The following is an 18,324-nucleotide window of genomic DNA, read 5'->3' as shown; positions in this document are numbered from 1 at the left end:
TCATCTTTGTAGTTAAGCATGAAGTTTTGCACAAACACATGCACAGAGAGGAAGTAACTTTTTCTTCTGGACTGTGCACAACCTAAAGGCCAAGTTTGAAGAAAATGTGTTTAATGATTCTAAAACAGTAATCTTTATGCTACCAAAATGCAGTCTAGATAATCATCATGGTTCACTGATAAACATGCCTCTTGTGTTTACCCAACTCTGTCTTACAGAAGCATAAATCCCCCCTAAAAGTTACTATCTACATACCTTTAAGGAGACAGAAAAGGAAAAGAGAAGGAAGACACTCCCAAAGCATTTGTCTTAAAATAACTACGAACAAGTAAATGAAGACTACAGTTAATATTCATCCTACTCATTACACAGGTCCTTTCACCACAACCTCCTACAATCCAAAAAAATTCTAAACAAACATATGCTTGACTCAGGTTCAGTACCAGGCCAATTTCAACGTTCTAAAAACAATTTTTTCATGTTTCCTCCTACATACACCTCTTAACAGAAGAGAGAGTTTCTGTGAAAAGGGTATGAGGAATTCCTTGTCAATAGCTAGGAACAGTTTGACTGTTCCTCTGATTACCTACAAGCACCAGAGAAGATACCAACAGATCAGTAGTACTGTATGCTTACTGTCTAGTGTAACGGGAACAAAGACCAGCAAATGAAATTAAATGGGATCAAACATTCCCTACTAGCATCCATTGCAACAAGTACACATTAAAATAAATATCTTAGTTTAGACATCAATTAAGAGAAAATTAAGTGTTTTCTTTTATTCGTTACTTGGTCATCTTTACAGGTCCACAGCAGAAGAAAACTACCGGACACAGCTCCAAGAACTCCAAAACTAAACAAAGAAAGCAAAAGAAGTTAATTATGCTGCATAAAGAACTCTACTTTTTGATTAAATATACTGAAAAGTTAATATTAAATTCTTCTGGAGATGCTGATGAGAATGAGATAGAGTACATTTTTATGGTAGTTTTAAAACTTATTTACTTTTTTCATTTATAGAGCATCTATCCATATAAGAGTCTAAATATTACACTTTCTCCTAAAAACTACTAAAACCAGAAAATATCCAGCAGTTTAAATAACATGAAAAAAAGCTGCATCTATTTAACAGCTGCAGAACTCAGAGGACAGAGGCAGTAAAATATATATATAAAAAAAAAAGTTAAAAATCCCACTGTAAGAATATTAACTGTAATAAAAGAAAAGACATTAAAACCAGCAGCTAGTTAGGTGCCAGGACATAATAGAACCCATAAGGACAGGCAAAGAATGATGCTAAGTTAGGGAGAAAGAGTCTGCTTTCAGAGAAGAACTTCCTGACAGACACCACAACAAAGCGACATGAACGGTGACTGTGTGGTCCCCTTCTCGTAAATAAATCAGGCGTCAAAGGTTGATCTGCAGTTAATAAGAGGCCTAAGCCTTCTCCAAGGATTTGTAGTACTCTGTCAGCACAGTCCAAGCCTTAGGAGCCATGAAGCCTTCTGGTGGGTTTTGTCCTTCTCGAGCCAGCTTGCGCATGCGGGTCCCCGATATAAAGTCAAAGTCTTCATGGCTGAGAGAATGGGATTGGGATTAAGGGGAGAGAGGGAGAGGAGCAGGTAAGGGGAAAAAAAGAAAATATTTTTAAAAAGCAGTAGGAGTTGTTCATATTTCTTCTGCCTATTTGTTTTTTGTATATTTGTTTTTGATACTTCAATGAAATTTCCACTTGGAAATATAGTTTTGGTAAGCAAACGTTATTTTCACACCTTTGTCCATCAATGACATTGCACCCTCTACGAATATACATTCTCTTCAACAAACAGCTTACGTAACTCCTGAGTTTAGCAGCTTTGTCCAACTGATCTCCTGCAGGTTGAATCAAGTCTGTGCTTTCATCTAGCCTGGCTTTCTCTCTAAGAAGAAACAAGGAAACTATGTGCTGTTTGTAGGTTATTTCAGTGCTGGCAGAAGATCATTTCAGCTCTACCAGAAAATGTAGAAGAATATGACAAAAAATTGCGTGATAGTTCACAGAACAGAAGGAGTCTAGAGGCAGGCTTTACAGTTTCAAAATAAAAGAATGGAGATTTAGAATTCTTTTTTATAGTAAAGGTAGTGAGGCACTGGCACAGGTTGCATGGAGAGGCGGTGGATGCCCCACCCCTGGAGGCAGCTAAGGTCAGGCTGGAGGGACACTGAGCACCTGATGGAGCTGTAGGTGTCCCTGTTCATTGCAGGGAGTTGGACCACGTGAGTCTCTTTCAACTCAAACAATTCTATGATTGTGTCCTATAGCTTTTGCGGCTGTGCCAGTGCAAGTCATGTAGCATGCCTGTACATATACATATATTTACACATGTAAGAAAGTACATGTGGGACATACAGATAGGAAAAAGAAAAAAAGCAGCATTATCTGGAGGAATAATAAAAATGCCTTCCCATAAAGATGTTTTTCCTAAAAAAGAACTCATTTGGACAAATAAAAAGAACTCATATGAGGATTCTTGATTATCACTATTAACGTGACAATCTAAATTAAAATTAACTTCTCAGGTATGAGGTGATAAGCAGCAAAAGCTCCATAAATTAAACACTACTCCTCATAGAAGTGAAACAGCATAACCAAGACAAGAATGCCAAAATTCCACCAAATGTTCCAAAGAAAAATGATTTATTCTTAAATTAAATATGGCAATTTCATTTACGCCATTTGCTCAATTTGCAACATGTAACCATTACGCACTCTTTACTTGTCTGTTTGAAATAAACGCCAAGTATTGATCTCAGATGCACAAGCCTTAGACAGAAACAAGAGCCAAGTGTGTGTATCAGAGGGCAGAACTTGGCTTTAAGTGCTGAGCTATGCTCAGCAGGGTATGGAAGCTAGCAAGATGCAGAAAGCATTCCACAGTTCCCTTTCACAAAACCACTAACCTCATAATTTTTTTATTTGGATTGTGTGCATCTACACAGCAGCAATGCCATACATGTTCTTTCTTACTGGCTTCAATTCAGGACTATGCATTCTTGAAGTGCAAAGAAAGGCAAAAAAAACCCTACTGTGCTTCAAGTTTGCAAAATATAAATTACACAAAAATAAAAACCTTTAATCTTACGTAAGCCTGAACAATTATGTCACTACCTTTAAGAACACCTGCAAAAGTTGTTCCTTAGTAGGGAGATGTCTAATTTTTCACTAACACTGCTTGAAGGTAAATTGATTTCTTTGAAGACAACTATTTCTACAAAATATTCACAATGAAATGTTAAGTCTGGTTATTATTCTAGCAAAAACAAAACATTAAGTCTCTGGATGAGTGGGAGAAAAAAAGTAAAGCAAACAGTATAAGAATTTTCCACTTTTTCCATGATATCAAAGTCTAAGCATGAAAAATACATTAGCTGATTTATTCACTCACTGCCTGTTTGTACATAAGACTCAGCCACCTCACATTTAGTAAGGAATAAAGCTGACAAGAAATTTACGTATGCCATGTAATTTTGCTTCACTAAGATTCCCTTTCCTTCAGCTTCCTCCTTCCTAGATGTGCAAGAAGCAGCTTTAAAAATTAGAGAGAATAAAATCTAAGTATCGTTTAAGAAATATAATAGGTTCAGTGTAACAAAAAAATTCAAAAAATGTTTCAAAAACACTATTTTAAAAAGTATAAAAGTATGAGGTGAGGCCTTATCATTGTCCTAGAATTTTTGGTCTAACTAATATTTCTACTAAACAGAAACATGACTTCTTCTCTGTTCTAATTCAGAACAACTCAGCTAGCAAACTTTCAGATGCAATTCCTAGGGGTAATTCACAGGCTTCTTTTTCTCAGGTTCATCCTTCTAAAAGTTCTACTTCTCCAACTTCATATTCCCTGCTGATCAGGATCTGTCAGGAGGTGAAATCTAACCTTATAACCACTCTTGGAAGGATTTCCACTGAACTTAATTTTGCCTTTGCAGCATCAAGTTGTGATTCGCACCATAGATTCATAGATACATTAGGTTGGAAAGGACCTACAAGATCGTCTAAGTCCAACCATGCTCCTATCACCATTCCTACCCACTGAACTACTAAATCAAATCCCTTAGCACCTCATCTAAACACTTCTTGAACAGCGCTAGGGACGGTGCCTCAACCACCTCCCTAGGCAGGCCATTCCAGTGCCTGACCACTCTTTCAGAAAAAAAATGTTTCCTCAGGTCTAATCTAAATCTTCCCCGGTGCAACTTGTGGCTATTCCCTCTTGTCCTGTCATTATTTATCAGGGAGAAGAGGCCCACCCCCTCCTCACCACAACCCCCCTTCAGGAAGCGGTAGAGTGCAATAAGGTCTCCTCTGAGCCTCCTCTTCTCCAGACTAAACAATCCCAGCTCCCTCAGCCGCTCCTCATAAGACTTGTGCTCCAGACCCCTCACCAGTTTTGTTGCCCTTCTCTGAACACGCTCCAGGGCCTCAATGTCCTTCTTGTAGTGAGGGGCCCAAAACTGAACACAGTACTCGAGGTGCGGCCATACCAGAGCTGAGTACAGGGGGACGATCACCTCCCTGCTCCTGCTGGCTACACTATTTCTAATACAGGCCAGGATGCCGTCGGCCTTCTTGGCCACCTGGCCACGCTGCCAGCTCATGTTAAGCTGAGCATCAACCAACACCCCCAGGTCCTTTTCTTCTATACAGTCTTCAAGCCATTCTGCCCCAAGCCTATAGCATTGCATGGGGTTATTGTGGCCAAAGCGCAGGACCCGGCACTTGGTCTTATTGAACCTCATCCCATTGAGCTCAGCCCAGCTGTTCAGCCTATCCAGATCCCTCTGAATCTGGATCCCTCAGGCAGATCAACACATCCTCCCAACTTGGTGTCACCATAACTACTTCAGCATCAGAACATGGTCCTTTCAGTGTCAGCCTTTGTTATGTCAGTGTTCACTTAGGTCTTGGGAACACTGTCATGCTGAGTGAACCAGCTAGTATCAGATAGGTTCCAAATCTAGCTGGCTATGATCAAACGCTGTGCGAGAGCAGAACATAACCAGAGTACTTAATACCAACATAAGGAGAGCAAATCCTTTCCCTGACATCCATTACACTTCCTCCTGACCAGAAGAAGCATTAAAATCTTTCGAGCTGCTATGTTACGTATCCTAATATATCCTAAATGATGCACTGATGTTTACTAAGAAATACAGTTTCACGTAACTATATGAAAGAGGACAATCAAATATGACTATTTCAGCCTCTTACTACCACTTTAAAAATCAGGCATCACATCAAGCAAGTATGCAAACAGTACTTACATGGTTGAAACAGCTAAGTATGACTTGACAGTATTAAAGCAGCTGTGACAACCACATTATATAGTGCATTTCCAGGACTTTTAAAGTTAGAAGTCACAATTATCCCTACCCTGGAAGATACCCATGCTTCATTCACATCTTACAAAAAGCATGAACAGTTTGCTCCAGTAACCTTATTTATGGGTTCCTTCTAGCTGAAGTGATCTCAATGGTTTTTGTCAAGAAGAAAAAAAACAAACCATTTCTTTCCAGATGTTGCTGTTATTTCCAGACTGTTCTTTAATTTTTTTTTTGCTTGTGTGTGTGCGCGCATTGGGTTTTTATTGTTAATTGCTAGACTAATTTCCTTTCTTAATTGAGTTTTTTTCTCAGCAGCAGGCTGTGGCCACATTTTTAGGACTGATCTTCTGCAGAAAACGGGGAATCTCTGCTCACCCAAACAACTATTAAGCCACCAATACCAAATTACATCTGCCTGTGGTAACTGAAAGGCCTTTTTGGCTGAAGAAACATACTGACTTCTGAAAGGATTTCAGCATTTGCTGGTAGTTTATGGGGTTTTTTTTGTTTGGTTGGTCTGGGGTTTTGTATTTTTGTTGTTGTTGTCATTTTGGTTTTTCTGTGTAATTTTTTTTTTAATGTTTTTTATGCTTAGTGGTTCTTACATCAGATATTCATTTGGAAGTTCTTCATTGTAACAATTCCTTCTGTGCACTTCTTCAAATCATGTTTGGACATTCTCAATTATTGATCCCCTTTCAGCTCCCTCTTCCGGGAGTTTCTTCTAACTCCTTTTTTTGTTCTCACAGAAGTTTCCATCTCAGAATGCCGTTGGCAGCCTTCTGACATTTGTTCCATTTATTTGTTGACACTGTGCAAGTCACACAGTGAACAGAACAATGGCAAAAATGGCAAAGAAATGACAGAACTTAAGCCTCTTGTTTGCAGTTACCAGTGCACATGCCACATGTCATCCAAAGGAAATTCCTTGGCCACCTGCTTAGCTGGTAAGTGATGTGGCCCGTTATGTACGACCGGATGACTGGTGAATGACTCCTCTGTAGTAGGCACAGTCACTAGGGGAAGGCAGCAGGGCAGCACTTTGAATTTCAAGGCATGAGCATAAATTGTTCTTGCTTGTAGGACAAGAACTATGAAACTGCAAGACTAACATCTCCCAGATCAGAATCTAGGATTTAAATATCTATAGTGGCTTTCCAGAGTTGCATCATGATATATACCTGCTGTTGTAAAATTAGGAAGTTCTAGGGGCAGCAGCTAAAACACGTACAGCTCAGTCTCAGATAAACTCATGTAATACATGCTTGACATAACCTTCCATGCCTCTGTTAGTGTTACAAATTCTTGAACTGGCAATTGGCTGTGGAGCTTCCAAGCCTCAAGCAATTGAGTAAGATGCAATAGAAATCAAGTTATCTGTTTCTAAAATAAGTCAGAGTAGTGTTTTTATGCAAACAAACTTCTTCCCCACATTTTCAAGTTGTGTTTTTCATCAGTTAAGCAGCAAGCTCAGGAAAGACTTTCATGAACATCATTACTTTACTCCTGAGGTCCTCCACCAGTACTGACACTCACATTTCCAGACAACTCTCTGTTCCCTACCATCCTCCTTACAGAGTTGAAACACTACTTGGTCCAGGAATCTGACAGGTTTTTGGCATTATGTAGACTATTCTGAAATACAGCCAGCTGCACCCACCCAAGCTCTGTCTGTAGCCTACCGCTGTGATCTGTCTATGTCGAACAGGAACAATACTGGCTTTCTCTTCAGTAACCCTGCATGCAGCTGCATTGCCATCTAGAGGACTGCTGTCACACTCCAGTCTATCCTGTAAATAACAGAAAACATCTAGAGGACAAATAGACCTGCATTCACACAGAAGAAAGGTAAAGCTTCATGCTAACAGCAGCATTAACATTTTTCCAAGATAGAGACAGAAACAGAAAAGAACTCCTGTTGTGGTTTAACCCAGCAGGTAGTTAATTACCACACAGTTACTTGCACCCTTCCTCTTTCCAGTGGGATGGGGAAGACAACCAAAAGGAAAAAAAAAAGAAAAAAAATAAGTAGAACTCACAGGTTCAGATAAAACTATTTACTAAGAGAAAAGAAAAAATATAATTATGATGGATGCATATAGATATAAAATTATATATAAATGTATATAACAAGTGATGCACAAGTAATTGCTCACCATCCCCTAACTGACACCCAGCTAGCCCCTCCCTAAGCAGCAGAAGAGAGCAAGATAAATTCCCACTTCTTCCAAAACTGCTTCTGCATGATGCCATATGATGTGGAATATCCCTTTGGCCAGTTTAAGTTAGCTGTCCTAATTCTTTTCTGTCCTAGTTCCTGTCCTTCGGTGAGATCACTGATAACCACTCTGAAAACAATTCCATCCCAGCTCAACTCCAACTCAAGGGTGCTCAGAGATATAACAAAAGAATAAGAGTGCACATTCTGCAGTCTAAGAAAAAACCTGTTACCAAAGATTTTGTTGGTTTCTGGTTTGGGGTTGGTTTTTTTTGTTTGTTTTTTAAATCATCTGGTCTGACTAATGACAGAGATACAGTTTTGCTCCCATCAATCTAAATCAAATCTGTCCTGTCAAGAGTACAGTACCAATAGTCACATAATCAATATGCTATAAAAATTTTCTGTTCCATGCAATGGGAATTCTACTGTCTCATACTTTTAATCCTATTCCAACACACTAGAAAGTGACACACCAGTTGACCTTGATTTCAATCGCACTTATCGTTCAAAACAGACATGTTGAATCGCTTGGATAACAAACAGGACAAATACCCATTGAATCTAATACAACAGCCTTTTGACTCTTAAGATATAAAGCATACAGGTTGGGACAAAACTAGCAAAATTTACGTCACAGTTTAATTACTGTGCACAGCAGTAAGGAATCCTAGATACATCTCAGGTAACAAATTGTGCACACACTTCACTCATGTTCAAGAGCTAGCTGTCTAAGAGGCAATAAACACAGTAAAAGACTTTAATGTCCTATATGCTAGAAGAATGCTTCCTTTCAACATTATTCCTCCTAATAGAAGTATCCCTATGTAGGTTGATCTGATGCTATTGCTCACAGCTTCATCTACTAAAAAAAACGTTGCTGCAGTGCTATCTAAAGAGATGATTCACTGAGGAGAGCCTCATGCTAGACTGCTGCCTAAATGGGAGTTAAGGACGAACAAACTGCAATGGCTAAATAAGCATCGTTGATTAGCTTCTATTTCAAAACATCTGCAGTACAACAAATCATCAAATTTGTAAACACCTATGAGCATTGTAGAGTAATACACAGTGAAGCTACTTTAATTCTTGTCAGGTTTCAACACATTTGCCATTGTCTTTCTACTCATCATTTCCAAGGAACGCAAGAACATCCTATAAAATTAGATTTAATTATGCAAAAGATGGTAACACTTTGCAGCTTTTAAAAACAAGATCAGATCAACTCAGGTGCTTGGAATTTAAAAATGGGAGCTTCTAGTAGCAACTAAAGGTGTATCGAGTAAGTTGTGCTGTGAAACTGTGCCCAAATCATCACTGAAGTCAAGCTGCATTAGTGGTCTAAAAATGCCTCTAAAAACTGACATATTTTAGCAATATTCATTGAATACTTTTTTTCTTTTTCCCTAGGGGAGTAAGAGCAGAAGACAGTTGTTGCTCAAAATGTCTTAAAACTAAAATACAACTTACTGCTCAGAGTCATAGTAGTCCATGGACTTCTTTTTCTTATTATAAGCTGCAACTCTGAAGGGTACAATTTCCAGTGCTCGGAGGCCTGGGGCCATTGTCAACACTTTGGCACCATGGGTTGGTTCATACAGATCTTTCCCAGTACTAGGGTGCGGCATCCCTGCTGGATCTCGCCCCACAATGTAGAAGTTAGCTCCTGCAACCATCCGTGACCTGCAGTGCCACTGAACCTAGAACACAGACAAGGTACAAAGTTCAAACAGCCAAAAATATGATCCTTAAAACATGAGCACATTGTCTTACTACCATTTTCCACTCCCTAGCCAAATTTTTTTTTTCACTACATCAGTTATGTGAATCACCAAACACACAGCTAAGACATACCATTCCTTGTTTCATCTGCACAGCAGAACGCTGTAAAAAAGACTTCACTACAGAGTTTGCAATAGCATCATCTGAGGACAGTCTAAAGCTGTCTCAACACTAAATTACTAATAATGGTTTAGTAAGAATTTTACACTATGAAATGGCTTGATTCTTACATTCTTACTTGGGAGACCAGCATACAGTTGTTCGAATCACAAGAAGACAAAATACAAAAAGGCTGTCAACGTCCCTGCAGCGAGATCCCTTCCATTTTCTTCTAGATCAGGCACCAACCTGCACCTTCTCTGCAGGGTCCTGCCCATTCATCTATGTGGAATTGAAAACCTAACATAGTCAGGTGCTTACCGAGGCTTTCAAAACTGTCTGAACTTTGGCAGGCACTCAGGAACCTATTCTGCAAAACTCTTTTCCTACAGCAATTAATCTGTATTAATTATTCTACATACTACTCCTGAATTTCATTTGCATACTAATACACTTAAAAGTTACGGAGTTTGGAATAGTACAATCAGGATGAGAATGAGAGGGTTTTACTTCACAGCTCAGATTTTCCTGACTTAGTATCCATCACAGCATTACATCAAAAACTGCTATATGCATTACATTTCCAGTGCAAGTTTTAGCTATTTCTTACATTTTCACAGGGCTGGAATGCAGCAATTGTAACTCTCTGTAATCAGGAACGAATCTAAATTGCTACAGGCAAGTTACAGCCAAGACAGAGAGCAAGGCTTTTCTGTTACATGTTTAAAGATATATTTTAAGTATTTTGGAAGTATTTTGCTTATAATTAAAAATTTTCTATACTTATTAGCCACTAGGTCTGTTGGTAAATTTCAGATATTTTCAACAGAAAGTTTGGTTGTACGGTATAAGAGAAGTAAAATAATTACTACATCATGTTAGGTAATATAGACACATCACTTCAGGAAATGTCAGTATGTTCTCAGAGTAGGAAGCATTCCACTGAAAAGAATGTTTATACCACCTATGTAGCTTAATGTTTGCCTGTGGGTACTCAGAGAGGAGTTTAAACAATCATAAATATGTAACTAATTTCTTACGTGTGCAGCCTTACCCTTCACACAAAAGGTGAAGGGCCTACTCAGTAACTACAGTGTAAAACATCTTGGCAAGTTGGACAGTAATAAATACCTGAAAAGCAATCTGGAAAACACTGGAGGGTAAAAAGGAGGGGGCAGAAGGGAAGAGAAAAATAGTTGCTGAGAGTACCTTGTAAATGGACAGATAAGCTTTCCTTTCATTTGGAAAAAAAACCCTACATCTTTACACTGCAAATAATTTATATTAAACAAAATCACCATCTTTCATATGTTGTTCTATCTTAATAAATTTTAGGCAAGAAGCTCTAAAAATGGTATATCAATGGAGAAATTAGTCTGCTACCTGTAAGTTCTATAACTAACTGTTACAAAAACATTGAGAAGGAGATGGTTTGCGATCAGTTTTAAGATTCCTATAAGCCAGTACTCCAATAATGGAATTAGGAAGCAGTCATGAGTAATGAGGGTACTGATACCAGTTTACATTTTGACCACATCCAGATGCTACATGTGATGGATTCAACTGCTATTGAAACATCTGGGTGTTATGGATGCTGACAGATGCATTAACTACCTTCATATTTATGTCACAAGCACAGAATGGACCAAACCCACAAAATGCCAACATACCATAGCAGTAGCATTTCCACAACTATCCCACCACACTTTTGAAATTTAAGTTTCATGTTGTCATTTGGGGAACAGCATACTCAGAATGGAGTTCTTAAATGATGCTGCTTGACTAACTTGAAGAAAATTTAGAGCAAAGCAAAACCACGTGTTTGAGATACAAAACTAGCAGCTTGTCCCACAAGTGTCAGGAACAACAAAAAACAAAGTATTTCAGTGCAGTATTAAAGGGGGTTTTGTTTTGGTTTTGTTTTGCCATTGTTGTTGATTTAAACTCTTGGCGTACTTACCTCAGTTGGCCCAGCGTACATCATAGGGGAAGGGAATATAGCCACTACGGTAGTTTCTGGATTCAAGATTCCCTCCTCCAGTACTGCAGCATGTTGTTTCATGCGCCACATGAGAGGAACATCATCCTCCTTTGTCCAGCCTCCGAGGGGATGCAGGAGCAAAACTGGACGCCTGTAGCCACGTTCCAAAAGCTGCTTATGAGTATCCTGCATTAAAAGTGCATGCCCATTGTGCACTGGGTTGCGTAACTGGAATGCAAAGACAGCATCTATGAAGAGGGGAAAAAAAAAAGACAAGACAAAGGATAAGGAAGATAAAGATAACTTACTCAATCAGGAGCTGTACAACCTGAGAAAAATCTTCAAATGGTACAATCCATCCCCTGATCTCCATTAAACAACAACAACAAAAAAAGTATAACAGTAGCAGTCACAGTTCATTATACTCAATAAATAAATATAATTAAAAAAATACTAAAACATTAATCAGCTTCCTTCATTTCTGACAATTCAGTAGAATTACTGTAGTTTCTCCAACAGCAATAATCTCTTCTTCAGATTTTTCAACAGCACAAACATATAACACAGAGCTAAATTAAACTGTAAGAGGAAAACAAACTATGCTACCTATCCAGTAACTAGCAGTATCCCCAGGAGGTCAGTACTCTGGAGGTCCAATCCTGTTTAATATCCTTCACTAATGAGCTGGATAATAAGGCAGAGAAAACACTCAAGTAAGCTTGCAGACAACATAAAACTGGGAAGAGTGACTAGTATGGCAGGAGAGCTGTGCTGTGATTCAGAGGGAATTCAACAGGCTGGAAAAACGGGCTTACAGCAATCTCACTAAGTTAAACAACAAGAAACACCAAGTCCTGCATTTGAACAACAGCTTGTACCAAGCTGGAAGGCCACTTTGCAAAACAGGATCTGGTGGTCCAACTGGACACCAAGTTGAATATGAGTCAGCAGAGTACTCTTACAGTAGAGGCACCTAATTGCACCCTAGGCTGCATTAGGCAAAGTATTACCAGCAGCATGAGGGAGGTGACCCCTACCCTCTCACTGCTCAACAATGATAAGGCCCTGGGTTCCCTGGTGCAAAAGAGACATGGACTGGAGCAACTCTCCTGCAAGGACAGGCTGAGACTCTTCAGCCTAGACATGGCTCAGGGATCAACATATATAAATACCTGAAGGTGCACAGAGGATGGAGAAAGACTCCTTTCAGTGGCACCTAGTGACAACAAAAATCAGCAGACACGAACTAAAACTAATGATGATCCACCTGAACAGCAGGAAACATTTTTATTGCGAGAATGAGCGAACACTGGCACAGGTTGCATGGACAGATTGCTGATCATCCCTCCAGATACTAAAAACCATCTGGATGTGGTACTAGGCAACCAGTTCTAGGTGGCTCTGCTTCAGTGAAGGGAGCAGATAAGGTGACCTCCAAAAGTCACTTACAACCTCAACCAGTCAGTGAAATCTAAATAATAGGTATTTTTTTCAAGGATCAAATATATTTATTTGGGGAACAGTCAAGACCTTGGTATATCTCAAACCTGCAGATCACAGAAATCCTGAGAATACTGAAAAAAATACAGGATTTCAAGACCGATCTCAGTTTGCATTCTTCACACATTTTTGCAATCTGCACTCTCTTTCCTCACACTTCAAGTGCATTGTAGCTGTCTGCTAGTTGCTGGAACTAGCTCGTTGTTTGTGATACATTCTACTTAATATCTTTACTTACATGGCTGTAATAAGATTTATTCCCCAGAAGCAGCATGTAGCAGAGTTAAGAACAGAAGAGCTAAAAGCTCAGCACTCAACCAAACTTCTATGGCTCTAGTCAAACCTGATGATTTTTAAATCATGTTCTACCATATTTTAACGTTAACTTTTCTTGCATTAATAATGTCGAGTGTGCATGGAAAGACCAAATTCAGAACCTTAGGGGTTACCAGCTTCTATTTTCATTTAGGCAAGGCATAGCCTGAACTTCTAAAAGTTAATACCAATAAAAGGCGAAGAACATCACCTAAAAAAAGATTCAAAATTTTTAGCCCTGAAACAAGGCGTATCCTTGCAGTACCTAGGCAGTAGCCATTTGGATAAATATTTATATGAAGAAACAAAGCAAGAAAAAGTTACCCACCAGCATTCATTTCCTTGAACTTCTGTCTTAGCTCAGTTGGAGTGAGACGGTACTGATCAAGTCCATCATTCCAATAAATACGGTCAAGGACCTGTAGATCTCCACCTACAAGCCAGTTCCCTTGCTCCATAACCATCTAGGAAAAGTAACGAAAATCAGCTTGTTCTAAGCATTTAGACTACTGCAACAGGGACAGGATCTTTAAAAGGAGAGAGAGTTGCAGGTTAATTGTATCCGACAGTCTGAAGTCAAACACCAACATTAAAAAATAGGATAAAATTATGACCTGCTAGGGTTAAGTGGTACTGTATTCAGAATACCTTTCCCAGAGTAAATGCCAAATTTCACATCTCACCTAGGAGGTAGGGGGTAGGTATGAGAAAGATGATTAAGATGAGAAACTTTGCCTCTGAAGCACCCAATGATTTCTGACTATTTCAGAAGGGCCACCAGATTTATGCACTGTCATGAAACCACAACATGCACATTTGTATGCTGTTGTAATGCTACTATACATGCCAGTATAGACATAATGGAGCATAGTTTCCCATCTTCTATGTGAGTTTCAGTAATGTCATTCTGTAATTGTTAATATATAACAACAAGTCACCCAAATCTTCTGTTTTTCTTAGCATTTCTTACTTTCATGTTACTTAAAAAAAAAAAAAAAAAGCCATCTTGCATTCATCAGCACAGAACACATCAAAGACACTCCTTCCAGAACATTCTTGCTTGTACCTAGCAGGAGATTTCCTTTCCAGGTACATTCCTAACTGTATAGTTTGTGTTGTGCAACTTCATTTAGTAAAATGATGTCATTACACACTAGTAAGAAAACCTGGTAAGACACCAAAAAAACATTTTTCACATATGTATACCTACTAGTGATATAGATGCTTTCAAAAGACATAAAAGGTTTTCTTCTTCAATAGGGAGCTCATAATTTGAGTTTTGTTTGATTTCTTTTCATCTGATTTTATGTCTTAGAGTAAACAAAAAGATACCATAGAGAGAAATGGGAAGGGAAATACACTTAGGGCTCTTCAGAGCTATAATGCAACATTTGCACCAGCTTTCAAAACTAAATGCAGTATTGCATTGAGTACAATACAATTAAAATACTTCAGTATGACATGCACATAAGGTCAAAACAGTAAAATGTATTTAACAAAATGGATGGGAAATAACTCCTCATAGAGTTAAATCATGAACTCTTCAGGAAGGGTGCCTGCTTCAAAAGAATTTAAACAAGGCAATTCTCACACGCTCCACATGAGGTGGAGTAAAGAACTTTTCTTGCCTTCACACTGCATATTAAGGCCATCTGGAGCCACAGAGGAATGGATTTCCTAGACACACGGTAGGGCAAAGTTCCCCCCTCTGCGGCACAGATTCTATATCCTAAATTCATTTCATGTGTTCATATTGTTATTGGGTTTTCACACCAAGTACAGACTCGTGCTGCACTTTACAAAAGAGCACCTCTGTTTCCACTCAAACGTTTCAGTTATTTCTCAAAGTTTTGTTCTCAAAATACACAAGTCACAGGCACCAACTTCAACTAATTTGCATCACCACAGAAAGGATCATTTGATTATCAGACTAGATTTTCAACTTCAAACACATACCTTTATGTAAGGATGTTCTTTGCATGTCGTTCCCCACTGCCTCGCACAGCGCTCCTCTTTCCTGTGCTCATAGAATTCTGGATTACGGAGAATGGCCACGCGGCGCCCCTCATACACCAACGCGATTGCCGTACTGCCGTCCAGCCTTTCTTTGTCCTCCTGTGTAGCTGTTAGCACTATAGGCACTGAAAGATTAATCACTCCCCCTACAGAGTGAAAAAAGCCATTATCCATATCATAAGTCATAGTCCAGATATCAAAACTCTTAACAAGTTACAGTTTAGGCTGTTGTGTGATAATACAACTTTATAATGTACTCCTGCATTAGACACATGCTATAAGGATGTGTAAGAACTGAGGTTTGGGAAAGAACAAAAACACTACTGAAAATGGCAAGTACTTATAATAGCTGTTCACGAGCATGTGAAAAAATTAAGAAACTGTTTCAGGGATCTCAAAACAATGAATATCTTGTTCAGGAAGCAATACAGTAAACTGAACCAGATATTTAAAACATTATTCAAGACTACTACAGCTATTATAAAACATCACCCTCAACAGCCATAATTTCAGTCTGTAAGAAAAGCTCATTGTGATGGAAGCAGCAAAACACATCTTCCTAGCTAGCATATGTAATTCAAATATTTCCAAAGGTGACTTCTGCTGCTTACTTCAACTTACATTCAGACTCAAACGTATCTACTTCAAAAGAAACTGTAGAATCACACATTTCACATAGTTTATTCATCTGAAAGCCTACCAGCTACTAACTTCCAAAAATAACCCCAAATATCTGAACTCAAATGTTATGTGGTTTTCATTTTTTAACATTTACTTCACATCCCAGAAGTGTTGTTTTTCTTGATTAAGATTTAAGAAACCAGTGGAATAAATACTGAAAGTATCAAACAGTGACTTAAAGTCTATTAAATACAGACATGAAAAAAATGCAAAACACTTTTCCAAAAGAAAAGTAATAGGCCCCTTGAAGTTAGTGGGAGTTTTGCTATTGGTTGTAATGGAGGTGAGACTAAATACAGCTGGTTTCCTCATTACTTGAGCAATGCAATTTTTTTAAAACCTTTGCTTCATCATATCTTAAGTGTGATAGGAAATTAAAACTGATGAAACTGGGTGGAATGGATAACAGAAAAAAAAACAGTCAAAGACAAGTGACAACTTTCTTCTGCCATTTGGTCTCCAGAAAGAAAATAGTGACAGGAAAGGAAATAGGACTCTTTACTATCCCTTTCATACAGAGCATGTAAAAACACAAAAAGTTGGTGTAAAACAATCTCCAAAGAAGTACAAATGAAATAAATGAATCAAATTTTAAACTCGATGATGTTATCAAGTAACTGTTTTAACTGATGTTTGCTCTTAGCCTATTGGTAACACAAAATAAAAGGCATCTGTTAGAACAGGATAGTTATTAAGGCATAGTCATTCAATTGCATGAGACAATCATCCACAGTCAAGCCCTCTTCGCAAATTCTGGTTTTATACTTGACACAGCTACAAGTACTCAAGACACTTTGTTGCCCCTTCCCTCATCACTATTAAAGAACAAATCTTTTTGCATTCTTCAACACAAAAATATACAGCAACTGAATTTCAATTTTGAGTTCTAAATCCGATTTCTTCAGCACAAATTAGAAATGTGGATTTCAGGTTTAAAAGTTTTTTAAAACTGAAAACATTTTAAAAGTATAAATTATTATTTGCACAGGCAAAAAGGCGTTGATTTTTCAAGCACAATGGTTGAAATAAAAAGAATTAAAAAAAAGTTGAAAAAGTAATGATTTTACAATTCTATCTTCTCACCTCAGGTTGTGCACTAATCTGAGAAAGCTTCACCACACCATTACTAAGCAGCAAAGCATCAGTAATATTTTAGAAGTACTATTAGCTCAGATTTACTAATGAAATTATTTTACCATCAAGGAGGCAGTCAAAGTGAAGGCACTGCAGGTATTCTCTCTCTCTCATAAAGCCATTCAGGGGTGTTGCCCAACCTTCAGCCAAAACTTGCACCCACTGCATATCCACCTTGAAAAGAAATGGAGAAATTGAGCAGATAAAAGGTGGTGCCGCTCAATAACTGACATTAGATGTCAATCATAATAGAATGTGATTTATGCAACAAATGCAATGTGAATGGAAGATTTCTTAGTGTTTTGGTCTTAATCATACAGAATTCCAAATCTCTATACATAAGAAAAATAACAACTTGCTCCTCAGTGTTTATAACTACTTTCCACTCCATACACTAGACTAGTGTTAAAAACAAATAAGCTTTACTTAGTAAACATTTGATGAAGCTTAACTTAGCGGAACTAGAGAGTTTCATTCATATTTATTTTGTAATAAAGCAAGATAAACAAGAGGTTTAAAAAAAAGACACTAACACATACAATAACCACAACACAGAATCAAGGAGAGAGACAACTAGTGGGTCTGATCTTAGTACAGATTAGTAAGGAGATATTTATTGCAGAAAGTAGTGAGAAAATACAGAACTAAAATTCTCTCAGGAAAGTATTTATTTTAGCTTAAGATGCATTGTCTTACAGGTGCATCATCTCTTCCTTAGCATTTAAACTTTCACACCATGACTGAGTGCATGACCTTTATTATTTTTGCATGTCTTTGCATTTGCCTTTGTAAAAGGACAAAGTCCACTGAGTTCACTTGCACAAATCTCTCTTACAAAGAGTATGACGAGTTTTATTACATCATTTAGTTCATGTTGAGACAAATACAGCACACATTTTCTTCCCTAGTTGATGTTACATATTTGCTTGGTAACTAAAAAATACACTAGTTAGGAATGGAGGCTGGTTTTGCTAGATAAGAAGCAATTTAGAGTGAGACACTACAGAAACTCAGTAATGGTGACCTCTGCAAAGCAGCATACAGTTTTACAGATGCATGTGAAAGGAATCTAGGAAGATGCAGTGAAAGAAGCTATCAAAATATATAAGGAGTCTAGGCAATTTTAACACTCTTTAGTGCTTGGTATGATGTCTAACTACTTCCAAAAGTCACTCACTGCACACGTTTAGTCAGGTCCCAGATATAATACTGAGGTTTTAATAGAACAGGAGTT

The 18,324-nt window shown here is 38.1% G+C and overlaps 1 protein-coding gene across 1 annotated transcript in view; it reads right to left on the bottom strand.

Moving 5' to 3' along the window:
• Positions 1-764: 764 nt before the first annotated feature.
• Positions 765-18,324, bottom strand: part of PAPSS1 (3'-phosphoadenosine 5'-phosphosulfate synthase 1) — a 34,946-nt gene continuing 17,386 nt past the window's right edge. The window contains exons 7-12 of the mRNA XM_065736505.1: positions 17,153-17,264; positions 15,216-15,421; positions 13,588-13,723; positions 11,424-11,692; positions 9,053-9,282; positions 765-1,576 (exon numbers count right to left, since the gene is read on the bottom strand). Coding sequence (XP_065592577.1) covers positions 1,438-1,576; positions 9,053-9,282; positions 11,424-11,692; positions 13,588-13,723; positions 15,216-15,421; positions 17,153-17,264 — 1,092 coding nt within the window. The 3' untranslated portion in view covers positions 765-1,437. The remainder of the gene's footprint in view (positions 1,577-9,052; positions 9,283-11,423; positions 11,693-13,587; positions 13,724-15,215; positions 15,422-17,152; positions 17,265-18,324) is intronic.

Source organism: Cyrtonyx montezumae, unplaced genomic scaffold (assembly GCF_038088225.1).
Source record: "Cyrtonyx montezumae isolate F1298 unplaced genomic scaffold, pur_monq_1.0 scaffold_2, whole genome shotgun sequence".
NCBI lineage: Eukaryota > Metazoa > Chordata > Aves > Galliformes > Odontophoridae > Cyrtonyx > Cyrtonyx montezumae.
Note: the sequence above shows the minus strand (reverse complement) of the source record. Positions and strands in the feature narration are given on the sequence as shown.